The 22,689-nt window shown below is 64.3% G+C and overlaps 1 protein-coding gene across 1 annotated transcript; it reads right to left on the bottom strand.

Moving 5' to 3' along the window:
- Positions 1 to 981: 981 nt before the first annotated feature.
- ELL (elongation factor for RNA polymerase II) lies at positions 982 to 22,640 on the bottom strand. Its single transcript, XM_077122103.1, has 12 exons — positions 22,451 to 22,640; positions 10,201 to 10,248; positions 9,459 to 9,580; positions 9,214 to 9,377; positions 8,746 to 8,999; positions 6,453 to 6,577; positions 4,520 to 4,616; positions 3,675 to 4,173; positions 2,771 to 2,837; positions 2,500 to 2,671; positions 2,356 to 2,400; positions 982 to 2,251 (listed from the first exon to the last, which is right to left on the bottom strand). Exons 1-12 carry the CDS (start codon positions 22,583 to 22,585, stop codon positions 2,135 to 2,137), a joined length of 1,845 nt encoding a protein of 614 aa, XP_076978218.1. The 5' UTR covers positions 22,586 to 22,640; the 3' UTR covers positions 982 to 2,134.
- Between the last annotated feature and the right edge of the window lie 49 nt (positions 22,641 to 22,689).

Below are 22,689 nucleotides of genomic sequence, written 5' to 3'. Positions count from 1 at the left end.
CAGCCCTAAATGGGCCCAGGCAGGGGGAGGGCAGAAGCAGGCTCCACTACCCCCAGCCAGAAGGCAGCAGAGGGCAGGGCTGGGTATCTGGGAGGCGGCAGCTGCTGCCTGGAGCGGGGCATCTGGGGAGGGGGTCCACCAACTGGGGCTGGGGTGAGGGGAGCTCAAGGCACAGGGCCTGCCTGAGTAGGGACAGGTCCAGCCGTGAGAGCGGGCCCTGGCCTGGCGGGGGCAGCTGGAAGGACTTGGCACCCCAACTGCACCTCTCCCTGGCAGTCACTGGGCACCAAAGAGTGATGGAAGGGCCTGCAGGGCCTGGGGTGTGACCTCAGGGTGCACACCGACCCAGGGAAGGCTGCAGGTCCGTCTACCCCAGGCCACAGGCGGGGCCAGCAGAAAGGCTAGGGGAGCTGAACTGGGCGTCCAAGATGCAGAAGGGGCTCAGGAGTCCAACGGTGGCCACAGGGGAGGCGCTACCCAGGGAGGCAGCTGCTGACAGGGCAGGTAGCCCTGGGGTCTGAAGACAAAGAAGGTTTTATGTCCTGGAGGGTGGGAGCAGCCAGGCCCCCAGGGCAGGGACACTGTGGCCTGGACGGCTGGGCCAAGGCCACCCCCTGGGAAGAGGGTGCAGCTGACCCATTCATTGTGCAGCTCCCTCACGCTACTGGCCTTTGGGCCTCTTGAGACGGGAAGAAGATGCTGCTGTTGGCTGCCACCATTCTCCTCAGCACCTGGCAGCCGTGGCTCCCCAACGCCCCCCACGTGGCTCCCCAGTGCCCCTGCCCACCCCACCCCCCGCCCGGGTCTACATTTGATTCCTGCCTGCAGTCCTGGTCTCAGGGGCTGGGTGCCTCCTCCTTCCAGTGCACCCCCCACCCCCACCCCATCACAGCCTCCTGACACCCCCAGGCCAAGCCAGGACCCCCGGGCAGATGGCAGTGAGGGGCACAGACGCACAGGGGTGGGCCACCGGCCGCTCACTCCAGTTCAGTGAAGTTTATTGTAGGTTGGAAAAACCAGCATTCACCTGTTTAGTGTACAAAAAGGACACTAGAGCTCGTAAGAAAATATTAGGAAAGTTGAAGGCGCGGCAACGCCTCTCAGTTGTGACATTTTGGCAAAAGTGAAAAGTCTGTGTAAACACCAACTCCATGGCTCAAGCAGTCCCCGCCCAGCACAATGTCCGGGGAGAGACAGCGTCAATAAGTTAGGCGGGCCGAGCCGCCGGAGCCCGCCCAGCAACCCCCACGCATGAAACGCTCCTGCGCTTTAGTCCTTGGAAGAAGGAAAATAACAGTAACCACAAGAAGGCAGATGAGGCGGAGACCCCTGGCACGGAGCCCGCTGGAATGGACCCCGAGACCACCGCCAGCAGCTGAGGGCAGGCGCTCTGCAGCCTGGGGTCCTGACGGCGGTGAGGGCAGCTGGCTGACAGCTCCCTGCCGGAGTGCCTACTCTTTGGAAGCCCCCTCCTGAGCCCCTGCATTGCCCAGTCCTGGACCTGTGAGCCCAGAGTCACCCTGGGGGACCCGCACAAGCACTCACTCGGGCACACACATACACACCCGCCCTGGGGCTGAGCCCACTCCTGGGGATGCCCCAGCCCTGCTGGCCGCAGCCCCTCCCTGAGTGCAAATCCTGGAGGGGCCCGCTGAGATGCCCTGCACCCGAGAGCAGACCGGGGGCGTCCGTGCCAACAGTACCAGAAGCACAGTCTTGACACAACAGTGCAGTGGACAGAAGGAGCAGGCGGGGTCGGGGGGGGGGGGAGGTGGCATAGGGACCGCTGCGCTGCCCCCAGGGTCCCAGCAGGCCGCTCACTCCTGTGGGCAGCTGCGCAGGACGCCAGCTGGAGTCCCCCCCGCCCCCATCCAGGACAGCGCCCCCCAGCTGCCCAGAAGCACCCCTTTGCTCCAGCAGCCCCACCTGCCTGCGGCTCACGGAGAGGCTAGGAAAGGATGCGTTCGCTTTCCTACAAGGCAGGCGGCAAGACCGGTGGGCGCAGACCCGCAGAGAGAGGGGCGCAGAGGGGGAGGCAGGCTCCCATTGGCGGGCGCGCTTTCCTCCCGTTTATTCCTGTCCGTTTCCTTAACTGCTCACCCCACCCAGCCCGCCCCCCCACCCCAGCGACCAGCTAGTGCCAGGCCTGCAGCTGCTGCCGGTCGAAGTCGGCGATGAGCCCCTTGATGTGTGCCAGCTTGCCGTGCAGATACTCGCAGCGCTGCTTCTCCTGGCTGTAGTTGGTGTTGGTCTGGGGGCGGCGGGGTACTGTGCGGTCAGGACCCACAGCCGGCCCCGCTCTGCCCCCAGGCCCCCCGAGGCCGCTGCCTCTGTGCCGTCCTGCCCCGGGCTCACCTTTTTGATTTTTCGGTATTCTTGTAAGATCTGCCCACGAGTCGTCTGGAGAGAAAGAAGAGAGAAAAGAAGTCGCTGCCCTGGAAGGCCAGAGGGTGCAGCCAGCGAGGGGGAGGCGGGCATGGGGCTGGGGGGGGGCACTACCTCGTACTCCTCCGAGCCCTGGCAGAGGCGGCGCAGCTGTGCGTCAAGCTGCGTGAAGCGCCGTGTGACCCGCTCGATGCGCGCGTGCAGGCCGCGGTACTCGCTGTACTCGGCGTTGAAGTCATTTTTGTAGCGCTGGCGCTGCTCCGAGGAGGAGATGGCCGCGTACCTCCTGGGGACAGAGGCTGGTCGGGGAGGCCGCCCAGCCCCCCAGCCCCACCCCCCCTGGCCGCCCTGCCCGGTGGGGAGAGGAGCCTCTATGGGAACTCACAGCAGGTAGTCAGGTGTGTCCGAGGTGGACGTGGGCACGCTGGAGCTGACACAGGCCCCCACCAGACCTGGGAGCAGACGTGGCAGTGAGCCAGGTGGGCAGTGCCTCTTGGGCTTGCTGAAGGCCAGTGGCCTCGGGGGGTACGCTGGGAGGGTGGCAGGGGGAGCCGGGAGGCAGCACCCAGGCATGGTCAGGGGAGGGGCAGGAGCACAGACCTGGCAGAGGCACTGGGGGAGCCAGGGCCAGGCACAGGGTTTCTACCCACCCCAAGAGGTCCCCTCCCAAGCCTGCCTCCACAACAGGCTGGCACAGCATCCTCCCCCCCCAAGCACTGAGTCCACTCCACTCCCACTTGACCAGGAGCTATGTCCCAAGCAGGGCCGAGCCCCCTTCCCAGGCCTGGGCTGGCTGGGCTCGCCCCCCGGCCCGTGGGCAGCCTGCCGATGCCCTGAGGCCGCCCGGCCACGTCAAGCCTCGTCTCTACGAGGAAATGTCCCAGAGCTGACCCGGGCAGCCCAGTCTTTCTGGAAGGCAATTCAGCAACTCAGAAAAAGCCCCAAGACAAAAGGGGGCATCCCACCCCGCCCGGGGCTGGCCAGGCAACTCCCTTGCAGTCTGGAGGACTGAGAGGCCACGGACGAGGGGCTGGCCTTGGCCAGCTGGATTTCATACCAGGTGGGCCCCAGGGCCACCAGTGCTGCCCAGCCCTGTGGTCACTGGGCCCTCAAAATGGGACCTCCCACAGGCAGACCCCGTCCCACGGGCTGCCTGCCCACCACAGGCCCCCAGGCCCCTGGCCGGGCTCGGTCAAGCCCCTCCCACACTGCATCCTCCCCTGGCAACTCCGGCACTACAGCACAGCAGGCCTGGCCTGCAGAGCCCGTCCTGGCCTCCGGGCGCCTACCCGGGGCATCGGGCGTGTCCCCCTGGGCCTGTGCCCCCGCGCTCTTGGCGGGCTCCTGGTCCGGCTGCAGCTCCTGGGGCCTGCCCTCCGTGGGCTTCTCCTTGTCTTTGTGCTTCTTGGACTTTTTGTGCGACCTGGTGCGTGAGGGGCCGCCATGGTGATGGCTGGGCTGGGTGCAGTCCGTGGGTAGGGGCAGGCCGAGGGGCTCGGGGGGGCCTGGGGCCCCCGCTTCTGCCTGCCCGCAGTCCCTGCTGCTATGGAACAGGTCGTTGCTCACGTCAGCCAAGGGATCGTGGGGCCGCGGCAGCTCCAGCAATGGGGGCAGGGGTGTGCTGGCCGAGTCCACACTGGCTGCCGGGCCCGGGGTGGGCAGCAGGGCCTCCCGGTTACTAGCAGTTCCGGACCTCCCACCGGCGGGCTGGGCCCTCTGGGCCAAGTGGGAGACCCTGGGCTTCTTGTTGGGGAGGGGCTCAATGAAATCCAGAGGCTGGGGCCGCTTCTGCAGAAAAATGAGACCCTCAGAGACCTGCAGGCCAAGGTGGGGCCCAGTGCGGCTGGGGGCAAAGGTCCCTGAGAAAGGCACCCGGCCAGGTCCCTATGTACACCTGGGGCCACAGGATGTGCCAAGCCCCCCTCAGGGCCACTTCTACTGCACCGCCCCCGGCCCAGGCCCTCGCTCCTGGATAAGCCTGTTCCCATTCCCAGGTGTCTCTGACAGTGACAGCTACAGCCCCCGCAAGGGCGTATGGCTTCCAGCATTGGAGCCGCGCTGCCCCCATCCCTGCGGGAGGCTGGGCTGGCTCAGGGTCTCAGCCAGTGAGAGCGGCCAACCCGAGGACGCCCACCTGGGCGGGAGAGGAGGCTCTCTCGTGCTCTCCAGGAGGGCTGGATGCAGCAGCGTCTGCAGGGAGGCCACCTGGGCCCTGTGGTCTGCACAACTTCCTGGAGAAAGAGGAAAGAAGTCAGGGGTCTCTGCAGCAGTCACCACTGGCCTTTGCAGTCAGCACTGAGGGGATGGCTTGGCTGCTGGGGATCCCTGCAGCTCCCCTTCTAGGGAGGGCGGGCCTTGATCCCACCAGTGGAGGTGGTGGATGGGATGTGCCTGCCCTGCTGAGGTCTGGGGGCCACATGGCCTCAGGAGAGGGCAACTTTCGGGGAGTCGGGCACACAAGGGGCCCAGGTGCCCCTCAACCGCCCCACCACCCAGAGCAAAGCCCTGGGTCGGGCCAGGGGAAGTGAGGGGCCCATGGACACAAAGCAAGCGCACAGAGGCAGAAGTTGCCAGAAAGGCCTCAGAAAGCCGCCTCTCCAGAGGGGATGCACAAAGGGCTGTGAGCCGTGGACAGAAGCTCAACGTCCCTGGTCACCAGGGAAACACACATCACACTACAAGGAGCCCCAGCTCAGCCTGGCCAGCAGGACAACCAGGAACCACAATGCCAGCGAGGGCAAGGCAGTGGGGAGGGCGGCTCAGACATGCAGCAGCTGCTCCAAAAAGCAATTTGGCAGTTCAAGAAGTTAAACATGGATTTACGTGGGGACCCAGCAATGCCACTTGGAGGTACAGACCCAAGAGAAACGAAGAGACACACCCAGCCAAAACTTCCTACACAACCATTCACAGTCGCCAAAGGGTAGCAGCAGCCGGGTGTCTGTCTATGGAGAAGTGACCCCCACGGGATCACTCTGCCGTGAAAAGGAATGAAGCCGAGCCACGTGACAACACGGACGAACCGTGAAAACGCTGTGAGAAAGCAGCCAGGCACAGAAGGCCACACGCAGGACCCGTTCATATGAGAAAAGCAGATTAGAGGCTGTTCATGGGGGGCTGGGGGGGGGAGGGTTTGTCCATGGGGGCAGGAAGGGGCTCCTTTGGGGCTGAGAGCAACATTCCAGACCTCAACAGAAGAGGCAGACACACAAGTCTACGTTACAGCCTCCAAGAAACGTGGACCGTGTGGCACGCAAACTGCCTCTTGACAAGGCATTCTTAGAAAGTGGAATGAGAAGCGAGCTCGCTTGGGTGGAATAAGAACAGGACGTTACAAACAAGCATGAGGGAAGCATCTGTGGCACGGAAGGCTGTGGGTGGGGACACCTGAAGAAGTCTCCTCAAAGTGCAGAGAAATAGGAGATAAGAGAACCCAGGCAGGAGCAGAGAAAGTGAGGGGAGGGCAGGGGTTGGCCAGGGCTGCCAGGCTCTTGGTGCCTGGCCCTGCTGTGCCTGGGCTGTGGCTGTGGAAGCGACCAGAGATGGGGTGCTGAGTGGCCTCGAGCCCCCACCGCCAGGCCTTCCAACCGTGCGCAGATGCCCGCCCCCCCCCCACATGCTCACACATCCTTAAACAGCGATGGACACAGGGTACGGGAGGGGCCTGCCGCCACCTGCAAGCAGCGTGCGGGGTCAGCAGGGTCATCTGGGATGGATGCTAGGGCCAGCTCCCATCAGCTGGACAGGGGACCCCAGCCAGAAGCCCCCCAGTGAAGCCAGAAGGGGTGGGGGGCAGGCCCCAGTTCAGCATGGAGACCACGACCACGCTGGCTGCTCGGGCGCTAGAGGCCACGCAGGGGGGCCCTAACTCGCTGTCTCTCTAGCTCCCCTTCTCGAGGCTCTCGAAAGGCAGGCGGGTTTCAGCATGGCCCTCTAGGGTGCAAGGCTGGATGGCAGGGGCAGTATCCGAGGCCTCTTGCCAGACCTCGCAGCTTTGCCCAGGGCTGGATATGAGGCCCTGCTCACCCAGAGGCCCATCCCCCCCCAAACCCCCAGCTGGCCGGTACCGGACGAGCATGCGCCGCAGCAGCTGCTGGTCACCCTCCGAGTAGCCAGGCCAGTCCCTCTGCACGTCCTTGTACGCATCGTCCCTCAGCACGCAGGCACCGTCCTTGGCATTCACGTGGGCCACCTATGGGCAGAGCCTGCATCACCGTAGGGGCATGGCGTGGAGGAGTGCCGAGAGGCACCCACCCACAGGCTGAGGCCCAGCCCCACCCTAGGGGGTCCCTGGCCATGTCCCTGGCTGTGGACAGTCGTCGGGTGGGGGCAGGCTGCAGGCATCTCCACATGTTCCCACACTCTCCTAGGTGCCCCACCGCCCAGACGCAGGGGTGACCACCTCAGCGGAGCTGCCCTGCACCCAGGAGCCAGACCGACAACTGGACCTGGACAGACACTGCAGCCACCACGGCACGTCCAAAGCGAGAGGGCCCAACCAGCACAGCAGCCGCTTGGCGGGACGCGCCCTGCTGTGGGAGACGTGTGGGCTCCTGCCACAGCACCCAGGGACTGGCTAGCCTGACAGGGAAGGAAACCGAACACGAAGGGACAGAGTCCACTTCACTCTGATGAGATGTCCGGAAGCAGCAGGTATGCGGAGGGAGAAACAGGTCAGAGGTCACCCAGGGCCGAGCTGGGAGAGCGGGGTCTACCACTTAATGAACGCAGAATTCCTACGGTGGGGGGTCCCGGCATGAGCGTGGGGCATGGGCACAGCTGTGAATGGGCGGGGGGTCGGAAGGGAGAGGGAACTCCATGCCTCACTTCTGTTCCCACAGTTAGAGGGTGTGGGGGGGGGGAGGAAGGGAGGGAGGCTGGAATGGCGATGAGAACTAATCGCAGCACATAATCCCAGGCGGGTGGAACAAGAAGAAGGAAAGTCCTAAAACAACGTCACTGGGGCACATGAAAGGGCCAGAGGCGTCACGTAACAGAAGCTCCCACGTCCATGTTAAAGCCCTAGAACCTGATAACGGCACTTAAGTGAACTTCCTCGTCTTTAGGAAGGGGACACGGGCGTGTGAAACATGTGACCTACACGAACGCTTAGAAAACAGAGGAGCAGAAAGATGGGTGGACAGAGAAACACAGATGGACGGACGGAAAGACACAGACGATGTGGCCCCGTGCCACATGGGTGGCGCTCCCTGCGTCTGCTCTCCACGGGGAGCTGCCAGGAGGAGGGCGTCCGTGGACCTGGTCACCGACGTCACACCGGCCAGCTGGACACCGGAGCCGCCCCGCGTGATAAACGAGCAGCCCCGGGGGGCGTCTCTTCTTGGAGCACTTGGCAGGTCAAAGGCTCCGGAAGTTTCTGCGGCTCAGCTGCCCACATGTCAACACCTCCAGTGAAGGGTGAGCTGCGGCCTCCGTGGCCTGGCCAGCACCAGAAACGCCACCTCCCAGGTCCACCACGTGAGTCTCCGCTGGTCGTGCGTCTATGGGGTGCCTGGGCAGGCCCATGGGCCTCAGCTCCATTTCCATGAAACGTCTAGCACAGGCCAGGCCGCTGCCCCCCCCAGCCTCTGGGGCCCAGAGGCAACACGGGAAGCAACAGGCAGTATGAACCTGCTGGGAGGGCCTGGGTGGGCGAGCAAGTACACAGGGCTGCAGGGGTCGGTCCAGAGAGCCGCTGTGGGTATGGAGGGAGGAAAGGCACCACCGCCGTGGACGCAGGGTAACGCTGCTCAGACCCATGGGGCCGGGGCCCCAGCGTGGAGATGGCGCGGGCAGCCCAAGCCCACGTCCTGAGAGCTGGACTCCACCATCCCTGCCCAGTGGGGCGAGCTTGGAGCAGGACATGCAGGTGGCATGGAGTTGGGGGGCCTGGCACCCCACTCTGGTCCAGGGGCTTGTGGGCCTCTTCTTTGGTGCCCAAACAAGAGAGCAAGCCTGAGGGCACCAGGTGCTGGTGTTGGCCTGGACACCGGGCAGCAGAGGGGCTGCACCTGGTCTGACCACCTCGTGGCCCACGCACCCTCCTGCTCCGTGGGCAACACGCTGCCACGGACTCTGCTGCCATGGGGCGTCCCTGCCCCAACACTGGGCCTGCTAGCTGACCCCTGATCCCCAGGGGAGGCATATGGCTTCGAGGGTGCCAGCACTCAGCCACAGCTTTGGCAGGCCCCCGGGCAGTGCCGCGTGGGGACGCCCCACGGCCCCACAAGTGTGGACACGGCCGTGGACCCTGGGAAGCTGGGGCTGGGGCCGGGCCGTCCCCACAAGAGCCCGTGCGGAAGGCATTAAGGAGACAAGACGGGGAACCCCAGAGCCCTGTGCCACACCCAGCCACCCCACCTGCTGCAGAAGGCCATCCAGCGCGTCCTTGTCCTGAGGCGTGAGCCCGTCCCTCTGCAGCCGCAGCAGCAGTTCAGCCTTGCGGTAGGGCCTCAGTGCCAGCAGGTGCAGCACGCGGTCCCGGAGCGGCCGCTGGGCGATGCTGGTCCCAGCCTTCCGGATAGTGCTGGCTGGGTTGAGGGGGGTGGCCCGCTTGCGGGAGGGCACGGGGTCCGCTGCCCCCGGGGCTGGCTTTCGGAACTGAACCTTCTTGCCTGCAGTGCGAGCGGGAGTCAAGGGCTGGGTGGTTGGGGTCGTGGCCACAGCCCGTACAGCCCTGCGCCTCCGGCTGCCCTGTCTCTGTGGTGTGGGCTCGCCGGCAGGTGACCTTAGACCGCCGGGGTGGGCCCCTGCCCCTCCGACCCTCCCTGCCCCTCCTGGGGACCCCCGAGGACAGCCCCCTCCCACGGGGCCCAGGCCCACCCGCACCCAGATAGCGGCCTCCGGGCTTGATGACGATGGCGCCGCGGCTACGCGTCTCCTCCTCGGCCTGCGCCAGGCTCTCCCGTGCCTTCTGGTAGGAGTCATCGGTGGCGCACACCGTGATCTTGTCCTGGATGCTGCCCAGGCAGTCCAGCTGGACATCCCCATGGCTGCAAGACAAGGGCAGTGAGCGCGGCCTGGCTGCCTGGGGCCCTGTAGGCCGGCGTGGGGGCCACGGGCCACAGGCTCACCTGGAGACGTACTGCTGGATGCAGTCGAAGCTGCCCTGGGGGCTGTCGCGGCCGATGTTGGAGAGGTAGAAGGAGAAGGCGCGGGCCTCAGTGGGGCAGGCGGGCTGGGGGACGCAGATGTGCTGGGGAAGGAAGGGCATCAAGGAGTGGCAGCATGGCGGGGACGGGCCTGTGCCCTGAGGCTGCACCCGTAGGACCCAGGGAAGCAGTGCAGTCTGCCCCATGGCTGGGACCCAGGCAAAGGGGACACGTCGTGCCTGGCCCCTGCGCAGGCCCCTCCCAGGCAGTGACCAGGTCCCACACACCTCACCCAGGAAGCAGAACTGACAGCTGCCACACAGAGATACTGCACTGGCCCCTGAGGAGGCCCGGGGACCCTGGCCGGTTAGGGGAGGGGGCCGAGATGTTGTCAGGGGGAGGCAGCCTTAGGTATGGGGACTTCAAATACAGACTGCAGGGAAAGCAAGGTGCTCTGGGCGTGCGTGGGGGAAGGAGGGAGAGGGAAGCACTGCAGGCAAGCAGCACTCTGCTCATCGCTCTCAACTGCGACAGGTCAGACACTTACAACACAAGATGCCTAAGAAACAAGGGAGCTGCTGTGGCTTTTAATGGCCTCCCCCAGCCAAACCCACCCAGGGAGCCACACAGGCCTGTCATGGGGGCTCAGGACAGACAATGGCTTGCCTGGTGATGTGAGGGGCACCGGGGACCCCAGGCCGGCCCTGAGGCCATGGAGACTCACCCCTTGGCTGCCCTGGAATCGGATGGATGGTCTCAGAGAGACAGAGTCCTGTAACGACAAATGGGATGTCAGCCCCAGCCCAGGTGGAGTGCTCCTGGGATCCCAGGGCGGGGTGGGGGACAGGTAAACGCGTAGCACAGGGGCATGGCTACCCCCGGGGACTCGGCTCACAGGCTCCACAGCCACCCCTCCCAGCGAGTGACCCTGGGGGCCGCTCCGCCCCACCCCCACCAGCTCTGGGGTCCTGCTCGCCAACATCCTTATTCACCCGGGCGGCACCTGCCAGGTGGGGCAGCAGCAGGGGTGTGGGCCACTCAGGGCCCAGGCCGTTCTGCGCCCACCTCACAGCTCAGGGCAGCTCACACTGCACTTGAGTGCTGGCTCTGCCAACGTCAGAGGAAAACACGGACCTAACGAGCCAAAACCAACCCTTTCTGTTCAGCGCTGGAGACCAACCCCGGGGCAGGGTGGGTGCAGGCGGAGGACAGCTCCTTCCCGCCCCGGACCTCGGTTCCCCCACAGAAACAGGAAACCTTGTCAGCAGGGCTCCCGCCAGCATCTGCAGCCACAAAGCACCTGCCGGGTACAGGTCCAGACCCACCTGGAGAGGTGCCCACGGCATCGACACGGCCTGTACCTCCCACACACGAGGGTTCAGACCCACCCTGTCATGGTGTCCTGCGTCTACACAGCCCATACCCCCTACTAAACGGTTCAGACCTACCCACTGCTAACACCCAGCATCCATAAGGCCTGCACACACCATTAAACAAAGAATTAGACCCACCCAGTCACGGGTGCCCACGCATCTACACGGCCTATGCTTCTCACACACAAGGGTCCAAACCCACCTGCGACAGGTGCCCACGGCGCCTATACAGCCTGCGCTGCCCACTAACTGAGGGTTCAGACCCACCCAGTCACAGGCACCTGGCGTCTACACAGCCTGCACACCCCACTAAACAAGGGACTAGACCCACCCGGTCGCAGGAGCCCGGCGTCTACACAGCCCGCACTCCACTAAACAAGGGATTAGATCCACCCAGTCGCAGGAGCCCAGCGTCTACACAGCCTGTGCCGCCCACTAACTGAGGGTTCAGACCCACCAGGTTGCAGGTGCTGGGTGTCTACACAGCGTGGGGGCTGTGGGAAGCACAGGGGGAGGGAGCCCCTGTGACAGAGCGTGCAGCGTGGGGGCCAGCCTGCCGGGGGTCGAGGAGGGGAGCCTGTCTGGGCCTGGCAGTGCGCCCCACTTTGCAGGAAGGCGGGTTCAGCCAGGTGCTGAGCTGCTGGCTGGACACCCCCTGCCCCCCAGCCCCGCCCCCACCAGAAAGCCAAGTACACGGGCTCACACTGCACTTGAGTCCCGGGCTGCCGGGCAGCTCCCCAAACCACCGACCACAGACGCTGCCTCTCGCCAGCTCCGAGGCCAGAGCCCGAGCCTGAGGCTCCTTCCTTCCATGCCCAGCCCCTGGCGGCCCTATGCCAGCCCTGGGTCTGTGACTCCCTCCTCGGTACTGCAGCACGGCTGTCCTGGAGGGTGTGCGGTGGCCGCCTGGGGCCTTGGGACGGGCCGCACCCTCTCAGAGGCCAACTCTCCACCTTCTGTGAGCTCACCTGAGTCCTTCACCCACTTTCAGAAACCTCTGGTCGGTCTCTTGGTGTTGAGTCTGGGAGTTCTTCCTGGACACCAGACACAAGGCATTTATCACCCGTTTGCACTCCTGCTTGTGGCCCAGCATTACCTGGCCAGGCCGTGAGAACCCCCTCAGCGAGCTCCCCAGAGGCCCCAGCACCTTCCTCCCGCCAGGACGCCCCCGCTGTGCTGCATGAGTCGCCCCCCTCCATGCCCTGCTGGGCAGAGCTGCTCCCCACATCCTCCAAGCCCCCAAAGACACAGCCCAGCAGAGCCCTCCTCCAGGGAGGGGTGGGCCGGGGGGTGGGCCGCCCTCTTGGCCCTGGGGCTGGCAGGGGGCCTTGAGGCTGCAGCGCCTGACCCCAGTTCTAGGGTCCTAGGGCGCTGAGGGTAGAGGTGGGCTCCAGGTCAGGGCCCACAGCTCGGGGCACCTGACCGCACAGCAGCTTGGGCTCTGGAGCACTGCCTGCCCCTCAGGGGACCCGAGGTGGCTGTGGCCAGAAAGAGGGCTGAAGGGGAAGGGCTCCCGAGGAACCCTGGGGTGGGCCGTGTGCTCAGGCAGGGGCCCAGGAGGGGACCAAGGGCTCGCCTACCCAGCAGCCCCCAGCAGAGGGAGCGACGAGCCCCCAGGCTACCACGCAGAGCAGGCGGAGCTGGGAGGGAGTAGGCGGAGTTGCAGCCCCGCAGCCCTAGGGGGTTCTCGCTGCCCTTGGTGTCCAGGGCTCCATGGCAGGGTCTCGGCATCCAGGGCTCTGTGGCGGGCAGCCATCCCCGAGCGCCTGTGGGCAACGTGAGGCCCTCGCCTGGGAGATGCTGCCCACCCACCAGACCCCAAGCGTGGCCCGCCCACCCACCCCGGCAGCAGGGGCTGACCAAGGGCAGCAGAGATGCTGGCTGTGCGGGGAGGCCCCCATGTCCCTGCCGCTTCCTGGCGCCAACCCAGGCCAGGGGCATCATGTGGCCTGGACACAGGCCCTCGGCAGGCCCGAGACTCCCTCCCCACCGTGGGCTGCCTTCTCCTTTCTCAGCAGCCGCGGCCCTCAAAGGGAACCTGGTCTCAGTCTGTGAGGGGCCAGGCGGCAGTTACTCTCATGGACCTCACGTCTGATGTCAAGGCAACACCTTTAAAGAGAAACCTGTACTTGGTGAAAACGTTGCCAACTGGCTTTTCTGCCCACTGATTCCCCCCTCGCCAAAAGGAAGATCCAGCAGGCCTGCCCAAGCCCCCAGCCTCCTGCAGGGCTCCTTGCCCTATGCCCTCAGGTGCCCTCAGAGCCTGGCAGGGCACTGCCAACACACCTGGGCCCCGAGAACCACCCAGGAGGGTCTGTCATACCTGAGCCTCGAAAGCCACCCAGGAGCTCCTGTCACAGCTGGACTCTGAGAGCCAGGAGGACTTACGAGTCCCTGCCTCACCTTCTGTCCCCGAGGGGTCAGAAGCCCAGTGGAGCCCTCAGGGAAGGCAGGTTCCCCAGCCAGCACCCCGGAGGCCCCGCCTGGGCAGCGCACCTCAGCAGGCCCATCTCAGGAGATGCATCCAGGACGGGGGCCAGGGACCATGAAGGATCGTTCCGGACAGCCTGCCCCAAAGCCTCCCCAGGGGACAAGGCTGCAGCAGGAGCCTCAGTTTTGAACCAGACTCCTCCAGAAATCTCAGAGAGGCGTGAAAGCCACGAGGTGATCCCAGGGTTTGGGGAGCTGCCAGGGCCCCTGCTGGGGCCTCAGCCAGGGCCGGCACTGGAAAGAATCTGCCCCAAGACAGGGCAGCCCGGCGGGCCCAGGACCACGAGGCATGCCCAGGGCCATGTCCACCTGCTAGCCCTCAGGCAGGGGGCACGGCCGTCGGCTTTCCCGCTGGGCAGTGAGCCCACATGTGCAGGAACAAAGGCAGGATGAAGCCGGCAAGGTGCAGCCAGTGGATCTTGGGGAAACCAAGTCTGCGTGGACCAGACCCGGCCACCCTGACCCTCAGGGCTCTGGACTGGGAGCTGCATGCCACCCTGGGCACTCTGTGCAGACGCCGTCTGCCTCCAGGCCCTGGCCTTGCCATCCCAGCTGCCCAGGGCAATGAGGGCAGAGTTTGGGGTCTGTCTCCGCCCGGCAGGGGCCCCGCACCCAGACAAGCAAAGCGAAGCCTTGCTGTGCACTGCACCTGCTGAGCTGAGCAGCCCCTCCCACCCCCTGGACCCCCACCCCCAAGGCGCCTCAGCTCACCCCCTCCAGGGAAGCTGGCCATCTGCTCAGCTCTTCACCTGCTCCAACCTCCTGCCACGGAGGCCCCCTGGCAGGGAGAGCCGGCAGAGCCGCTCAACACCCCCCTGCACCTCGCAACCTGAGCAGGGCGCACCCCGAACCCAGGGCTGCGGAGGCCAGGCACCGCCAGCCTGCTGGGCCACTCTACCCCCCCAGCCCCGGGGCCCTGGCGCCCGGTGTGGCCCTGCCCCTCACTGGCCCTTGGCCTACCACGCTCAGGCAGGTGCTATCAGGAAGTGTGATGCAGGAGGGTCAGGCCCTGGGACGCACAGGCCAACACACTGTGAGGCCTCCTGCTCGCGCCCCAGGCAGCATTTCAGGGTGGACGACACCCAGGGTGACCGAGGGTATGGGCAGGCCCGTGAGGACAGTGGACATCACGGGCATAGTCCCCAGGTGGAGGTGGAGCTGGGCTGGGCGGGTCGTGTGGGCTGTTTCAGCACATCCCTCAGGAGGCCCCAGGTGCCATGGGGGCCTACGAAGGTGTGGACCAGGAGACCAAGGAGATGTCACCTCACACGCGGAAGGCGGAGGGAAAACCAAGGCCCTGCCTCACCCTGACAGCAGTCAGAGGTGCAGGGACCAGAGACACAGAGCTGCCTCTCAGCGCACACAGAACGCCGGCGCCACGCTGTGCCAGGAGCCCACAGCCCCCGGGCTTTCTGTGGAGGAAAGTGCATCGGCCAGGGCACGGGTCAGTGCATCCCAGGGGTCTCTGACACCCCCAAGGCCGCCCGACATCAGGGGCCAGGTGGGTAGGGGCCTAGCAAGGAGGGCACGGCCCATGTCCCCTACCCTGGCGGGGGCTCCGCATCACACCCAACTGACAACTGGACCTGGGTACCAGTTCTGGCCTGTCCCCTGCCCCCGCCCCCACCACCCCCAGCCTGATGGGGGACAGGCTGCCCTTCGCCGGGGAGCACAGGGCCCGTCATGTCAGCACTGCCCTGTCCTGGTGTTGGGCTCCACGTGCAGGGGCACCTGGGGGCTGGGCCAGGGGCAGGTGCCGCCTCCATAGACCCAGCTCTGACAGCCGGACAGGTTGCACCTGAGGACGGGGCTAGGCTCTCTGAGGTGGAGCGAAACAAAACTGAGACCCCCAGCTGCCTAGCCCCACAGGCGGAAGGAGGTGCTGGCCTGGGGTGGGCCACGCGCTGGGGACCACCTGCAGGATGCCATCCGGGTGGTCATGAGGGGCTGGCCACCTGCAGCTACCATGCTCAGGCCGGGACCCCCGTGGGGAGCAATGGCCGTGTCCCATCCCGGCTCGCACGGCAAGAGCAGACGGGAATGCAGGGGTGCAGAGTGGACCAGCAAGGCCGGGGGCGGGGAGGGGCAGGCAAAGCTCCCCCTGCAGAAAGCCCGGACCAAGCACAAGCCCCAGAAAGGACACAGCACCTGGGAATTGGACGGCAAACACCTGTGCTCCGTGTCTGCCGACAAACGCGTCAGGAAGCCTTGAGCTCTGAAGGTCATGTCACCCCACACAGCAGCCGTAAGGCTGGAAGGGACAGACCTCGTCCAGAGACATGAGTGGAGCACATCCGGACAAGACTAAGGGGGATCAGAACACAGGGTAAGGGGCGAGACCGCCAGTATTTCAAAACCACAACTGCTGTTTTTTAAAAAAGGGGAGAGATATTTGTTTGGTTCAAAATCTATATTTTGGGTAGCATATTATCTAATCTAACTTGTACAGTCAGTTTAGTTGAACACCATGATTACGTGCACTCTTGAATAGGGCGTGAGATCTTGTTGGTTTGTCCAGATTAGTGAGATGCCCTGATACATTCCAGAGTAATTTGGGCAGAGAATAAAGAAGTATTTGCAAAGTCGCCCTTGGGGAACTGGGGAGAAAGAAGGAAATATTCAGTTCCCCAATATGGGGAATTCCTGATATTCTCATAATCAGGGGGGACAACCAGATCAATAGGCTGAGCCCTCGATCTTGGGGTTGGGGTTCACCCCTGTGAAACTTATTCCTACAAAGGACAGGCTTGACCTACTTATAACTATGCCTGAGAGTCACCCCAGAGAACCCCTTCTGTCACTCAGATGTGGCCTCTCTCTCTAAACCAACTCCACAAGTGAACTTACTGCCCCTCACCCCCCATGTGGGATGTGACTCCCAGGGGTGCAAATCTCCCTGCAAGGTGGGACCTGACTCCCGAGATGAGCCAGGACCTGGCATCATGGGACTGAGAAAACCTTCTGGATCAAAAGGGGAAAGAAAGAAATGAGACAAAATAAAGTGTCAATGGTGGAAAGATTTCAAACAGAGTCGACAGGTTATCCTGGAGGTGATTCTTACACATTATATAGATATCCTCGTTTTAGTTTATGGTGTAATGGAGAGGCTAGAGGGAAGTACCTGAAAATGTAAAGCTGTGTTCCAGTAACCATGTTTCTTGAAGATGACTGAATAATGATATAGCTTTCGCAATGTGACCATGTGATTGTGAAAACCTTGTGTCTGATGCTCCTTTTATCCAGGGTACGGACAGATGAGTAAAACAATAAGGATAAAAAAATAAAAATAGGGGGAATAAGCGGTGAATTAGTTGGGTAGATGAAAATACTTGTGGCCGATGAGAGGGAGGGGTTAGGGGTGTGAGATGCATGAGTTATTTCTTTTCATTTACTTTTCAGGAGTGACACAAATGCTCTAAAAAAGATCACGGTGATGAGCACACAACTACGTAACGACACCGTGAGTCACTGAACGCACGTCAGGCATGGACTGCATGTGCGAACATGCAAAAGTCCAGAAAGCAAAAGTCCAGGAGCAGCAGGGGAGGCGCCCCAGGCAGCAGGGACCCCCGACTCCCCCCATGACCCCCCCATTCTGTCCTCGAGTGTCCCACACCATCCACACACTCAGCCCCAGAGACCCAGACAGTGGCACAGTCACTCCAACACGCCCCACTCAGGACAACAGGGACGGCTTGCCCCCGAGGAGGACACCAGGCATGACAGGTCCCAGGGAACAGGTGTGAGGAATGGACAGATGGGCAGCAGCAGTGGTGGGCTTTCCCTCTAGGGCAAAGGATTGCCCCCCAGAAAAACCCACAAAAGCCGCATTAGGAACTGCAACATTCCATCACCTCGAACACAGGGCTCCCCAAATCCTTCCAGGGTGGGGACAGCAGGGGCAGCTATGCGTGGGGCCCCGGGGCGAGGCGCCTGCAGGCCCAGCAGCGACATGCCTGTGCCGCACCCTCCAGGTGCCACATCCCTACCGGGTCCCCACGGGGCAGGAAGGTGGGGCGGCGCAGGCGTGAGGCCACACAGGACACATCTGTCGGCCACAGACTGCCCTAAGGTGATGACCACTGGCCGTGCCCATGGCAATCCTGCTCTGTGCTGCTCAACAGCCTGTGACCCCCGGGTGACTGGCACCTCCACGTGTCCTGAGTGAAGATGACGCATGGCTCCCCTCCCTAAATGCCACTGCGTTTCCCACAGACCCCCGTGCCCCTTCTCAGCTCCCATCTGGGATGGCCATGTGACCCTAATCCTCCCCACGGCGTGTCCTTAGGCCTGACCTGATTTCCAGAGAGGGCCCCATCCGCAGGTAGCCAGCCCTGCATGGGGCTCAGACCTGGCCTGGCAGCCCAGTAGCCAGGCAGGCGATCCCTGTCCACAGAGCTGGTGGGCGGGCGGCGGGAGGAAAACGCGCACAAGCAGAGGTGCAGAGACGGATGACCACCTGGCTATGCCCTCCAACCCTGCCCCTTCCCACAGCCACAGGGGTCCCACTTCCTGTGGCCACTCCAGCCCTCAAAGGGACACCCAGGGGGACATAAGCAGCAGGCTCCCACCTCGATCCCCGCCCTCTGAGGGGAGAGGTGCACACAGGGCCACCCCTGTCCATTGCCCCAGCCAGACGGCAAGCTCACAAGGCTCTCAGCGGAAGCGAATTTTCCCCAAAATCACTGCTTTGGAAAAAAGAGAAAAGAAATAAGGAACCTCACAACTGGCTCAGCCTCCAGTGGCTGGTGGAGAGAGGCCCCGGGCACTCTCTGGGAGGGCTGTGATGGACGGGGCACCCAGACCCTGGCACCGGTCCCCGTGGGCTACGCCTCCTTGCTGCTCTGGAGCCTGCAGCCTCAGCAGAGAGCAAAAGGTAAGGCGGTGGCCACCTGGGGACAGGGTTGGTAGAAGGACAGTTGCCTGCCTCGCTGCACCTCACAGCGTCCCGGGAGACATCACCCCACAGACGCCGTGCCCAGCAGGGAAACAGAGGCGCAGGGAGGGCCGGCTGGGTGTGCAGCTCCAGCGGTAAGCTGCCTCTGACCAGGACGTCCCCAGAGGGGAAGCTCCAGGGGAGACCAGGTCCCCAGCTCTCCAGGGTGCCCAGGACCGCTAGGGCCGACACTGTGAGGGTCTGTGAGGGGGACACAGACGGAAACATGGTATCTATCGTCACCACAAGAAATGGAGTTTACACAGTGCTGGGAAGAAAGCGCTGCATGGAGAGTGAAACCAGCAGCCCAGGCATGGCCAGAGCTGGGAGAGACGTGGCTTTTTTGCGCCCTGCACCTGCCCTGCATGAGCTCCAGAGCTCCGACAGACAGGCTCCCCATGGCATAGGGGCTAAGCCAAGCCATAGACCCAAGAGCACCATGCAGGCACAAGGCCCATCTGCTCCAGGGGCCACAGGAAACCCCAGGCATGTCCGCTGACCTCCTAGCTTGGGCCGGACTCGTGTCCCAGGCCAGTCAGGAGGGACCCAGCCAGGACAGAAACGATCAGCAGCAGCTCCGTCTGGCCTGGCCGGATGCAGGAGCCTCCACAGCATTTTCTTTGGCAAAGTAGGCTCCTCAGAACACCAGTTTCTTTTTAAGAGAAAACGTTATCAAGCTGTCCATCAGACGACGTGGTCTCTGGTGATCCTGCAGCTGCACACAGAGACCTCAGGACACGGGGCCGAGGGCAGGCAGGCAGGCTGACTACCAACCCTCAACCTGAGTGTCCCGGTGATGCACGGCCATCACAACTGCAGAAAGAGGCGAGGGGCCCCAAAAGGCCAGTAGTCCCCCGTGAAGATCCCGGCAGCTGCTCCATCGGCTTCAGGGTGACCACCCGGCCTCCTAATGACTCACCAAGACACGGTCGCCAAGTGGGACGGCAAGCACGGGCAAAGGTCATGGTGGTGCAGGTCCTGGCCACCTCCAGAAGACGCTACCACGCCAGCCCCCTCCTCACCCCACTGTGAAGCCCATGAGCACGGCCCCCGGCAGGTCAGCACCAGGAGGGCCTCCACCTGTCCTGACCACAGCCTCGAGGACAGAGGGGTGAGTGGGGCCACGTCGGGCTCAGGCCTCCCAGGAAGAGCCGCACTCCATAGGGCTGCCGAGGGACGAATGAGACAGCGGCACAGGCAGGTAGTGAGGTGGCCTTCAGTGGGCGGTCCTTCCTCGGGGCCCCGTGGGCAGCTGCGCAGCCCCCACCCAGCCAAGCCCAGAGCTGTGCTAGAGCCTCCTTCACAGCATGTCCCCCACGGCTCTAGGTCCCCACCCAGCCCCTAACCAGGTCTCAGTACAGGCACAACAAGCAGTTAAGCCCACAGTAAGTTTGACTGTCCTAGGCCACCAACCCACCATTCCAGGGCTCAGTTTCCCCCCACAAATGGGTCCCAAGGCAGTTGGGAGATGTGTGGCCTCAGGGGCCATGAAGCCGACTCAGGACCCGGGGGGCCACCCTGCCAAGCTTCCCTGTGCAGATCTGAGGGACAGCCACCAGGGAGCAGGGGCTGCAAGAGGCACGGAGGTGAGAGGCAGGGCCTCCCGCCAGCCAGGCTGACCCCCCAGTACCCACCAGCCATCCTCCATGCCTTGCTAGGGCAAAGCACCTGTAGCACCCTTCAGAAGGCCTGTTCCTACCGGCATGTGGTCAGGGGACCCCGGCACTGGGCAGCACATAGAACGAGGGAGGCAGGTGCCACCATCGTGCCGTTGGGCCCGGGTACATCCTCCCCCTGCTCCTGCTCAGATGCCACCAGGGTCAGAATGTACGGCCAAGGCGGGCCAGGCAGGTCCTGAGCAGCATCCGGAAAGAGAGGGGTTGGCAGGGGATCCCCAGGGCTGAGGAGGAGGAGGTTCTGCAATGAGAGGGCTGGGCCCAGGACCCCCACGCCCTGGAGGAGGATCTGGAATGAGGGTGGGTGCGCCCCAGCCTCCTGTTGGAACCCCGAGAGTGACGGCCTGGTGGTGTGCCCACCCCTCTTGTCCCATTCTCAGGAGCCTGTGCCCTCCAAGGAGTCCGCAGCCCAGCTGCAGCGTACCCCGCTTCCCCAGTGAGAACACAGCAGGGCAGACAAGCCCCCTGAGGGCAGGACGCTGTCTGCCAAGTAACCCACAGAGCAAAACGGGAGCCACCTGAGGGCTGCTCAAGGCACATGCGAGCGCCATGTTCCCACAGAGACAGCAGGGTCAGGCACCCAGCACCCCCCAGAAGGCTGCAGACATTCAGAACCCAGGAAGGTACTTTCCTGTCCCACACACCTAAATCTGCAAAAACCTGGTGCCAATTGAAAAAGGAGACTAAACATAAACCTGTGTCCACGGGCTCCTATCGGCCGCGTATGGACTGAGGACTGGCCGTGCCTGTGGCGCTTTGTTAATAGCCAAAGGTTCTCTCATTACAGAAAGTGCCCGGATCCCCAGCACCTAAAGCCACCCTGAGCCTAGCACAGTTCACCTCAGCGCTCAGCAGGCAGGGGAAAGACAAACGGTGCCGGGAACATGAAACTGCCAGTCAGTGCCGGAGAGAAGGGTCAGCTAGATGCCACCCATTTCCCCGAATGGCCTGGGCAAGTCCCTGCCCCATGTTTGCCCACCCTGGGCACGGACAGCCTGGCGGAGCGGTCTGCCATTCTCTTCCCCCCCCCAGAGGAGAGCCGGCTCAGCCAGGGGTGTAACCAACACCCGAAATTAAAAATAGCAGCGTGACGGGCAGGGTGGACGCAGAGGCAGGACAGGCCAGGGGGCAGCAGCCCGCGGGGCAGGGGGCACAGCCCTGCCGAGGCACCCGTCCCGAGGCCACGCAGCGGCCACTCTGGCAGAGGTGGGGAAAAGGCCAGCCGCGGGGGAAAAGAGGCCACCGAGTGCCGCCCTCACCTGCAGGGGTGTGGGACCCGGCGGGGCAATCCCTCTGACAAGGTCACAGCTCACTCTGCCCAAACAGAAGAAATCCCCCCGTCCACAGTCAGGTGCCAAGGCGGGAAGGAAGGCGCCCAAGTCAGGGGAAGCTCCAGGAGAGCAATGGGAATGCAGGGGGAGAGGTTCCCGGCTAACAAGTCTGGGACAGGAAGAAAGCTGCATTCCTTCCTAGTTAGTCTCCCTCCTCACCCGGCCGTGGCCCCCCCACCCCAACACGCACAGCACCCGCTGGGCACCAGGGCCTCCCGAGGCCAGGGCTCAGACCCCTGCCTCTGACACACCTCAGACCACGGTACCCCACTTTCCAGCCAAGGAGCTGAAGTGCTAGAGAAGCACGCCAAGACCTGCAGACTCTGCCCTGGCAGAGGGAGGTGTCAGAACACAAGCACAAGCGAAAAGAAGTGGGTTCTGACACGGTCCCAAAGGGGCCCCAAGACAGCCCTGGGGGCACAGCCTCCCCCAAGCCCCAGATGCACTACCACAGAAAGGCTCAAACTTCCCCGAACGACCAAACCGGCTCAGAGAAGTTCAAGTCAGTGGCCAGGTGCGTGTTCAGAGTCTCCTGCCAGGTGCGCACCTGGGGCTCCCGGAGAGCCAGCCCCCCAGCAGGCTGCACCCCCCAGCCAGCGGCCCCGAGGGCCTGACAACAGCACAGCTGCCCCCAGGCCCTGGCCCGCCACAGGGGCGTCCAGAGGGTGCACCTCAGGCAGGGCCACCTGGAGGTGCCCAGCTGAAGGCGCGCTCTCGGTGGTTCCCCAAACTCTTCTTCCCAGAACAAGGAGCGAGCCCGGGCCCAGGGAAGCCCCAAGTCGCCCCCCGGCTGCCGACCGGTCCCCCACCCACCCACCCACCCAGATGAAACCGCCACACCAGGTGCCCCGACAGCGCCGTCCCCTGCGCGGCCACCACCCGGAAGAGCCGCCCCCCGAGGACAGCTGCCCACCCGCGCCCCGCGGCCCGGCAGCGGGGCCCCCCAACCCCTGCCCCGAGGCCAGAGGGGGCCGCTCTGGGGGTCCCGGACGCCCTCCAGGCCGCGCGTGCGACCAGGGCCCCGAGGCCCCCCCGGGGAGGGTTCGCCGGGCCCGCGCTCCCGGCCGGCCGACCGCCCCCAGTCGCGGGCCCCGCGCCCCAGACTCCGCGCCCCCGGCCCGCGCCGCACCCCCAGGCCCCCACGCCGCGCCGGGCCCCGACCGCTCACCTGGCTGGCGCGGTAGGTCTCGAAGGCCCTCAGGGCACTGTCGGTGAGCTTCACGTGGAACACCGACACCCTGCTGCCGTCACTCACCCGCCCGCACGACAGCCCGTAGCCCCAAGCCTCCCTCAGCGCCGCCATCTTGCGACCATCGCTCCCCGCCCCCCGCCCCGGCTCCGGCGCCGACGCGCGGGCCACGCCACGCCCTGCCGCCGGCTGACGCGCTGCATTATTCATGAGACGCG

This window comes from Tamandua tetradactyla, chromosome 11, assembly GCF_023851605.1.
Source record: "Tamandua tetradactyla isolate mTamTet1 chromosome 11, mTamTet1.pri, whole genome shotgun sequence".
Taxonomy (NCBI): Eukaryota; Metazoa; Chordata; class Mammalia; order Pilosa; family Myrmecophagidae; genus Tamandua; species Tamandua tetradactyla.
The sequence above is the reverse complement of the archived record's forward strand: the minus strand, read 5'-3'. Positions and strand labels throughout refer to the sequence as shown.

What these genes read in the sequence shown, in the direction of transcription:
- ELL (XM_077122103.1), bottom strand. Translation starts at nt 22,585, where the DNA reads ATGGCGGCGCTGAGGGAGGCTTGGGGCTACGGGCTGTCGTGCGGGCGG. An exon ending in GATTCCAGGGCAGCCAAGGG is followed by an intron (nt 9,581 to 10,200) that starts GTGAGTCTCCAT and finishes TTCCTTCCCCAG; the next exon opens with CACATCTGCGTCCCCCAGCC. An exon ending in ATCCAGCAGTACGTCTCCAG is followed by an intron (nt 9,378 to 9,458) that starts GTGAGCCTGTGG and finishes CTTGTCTTGCAG; the next exon opens with CCATGGGGATGTCCAGCTGG.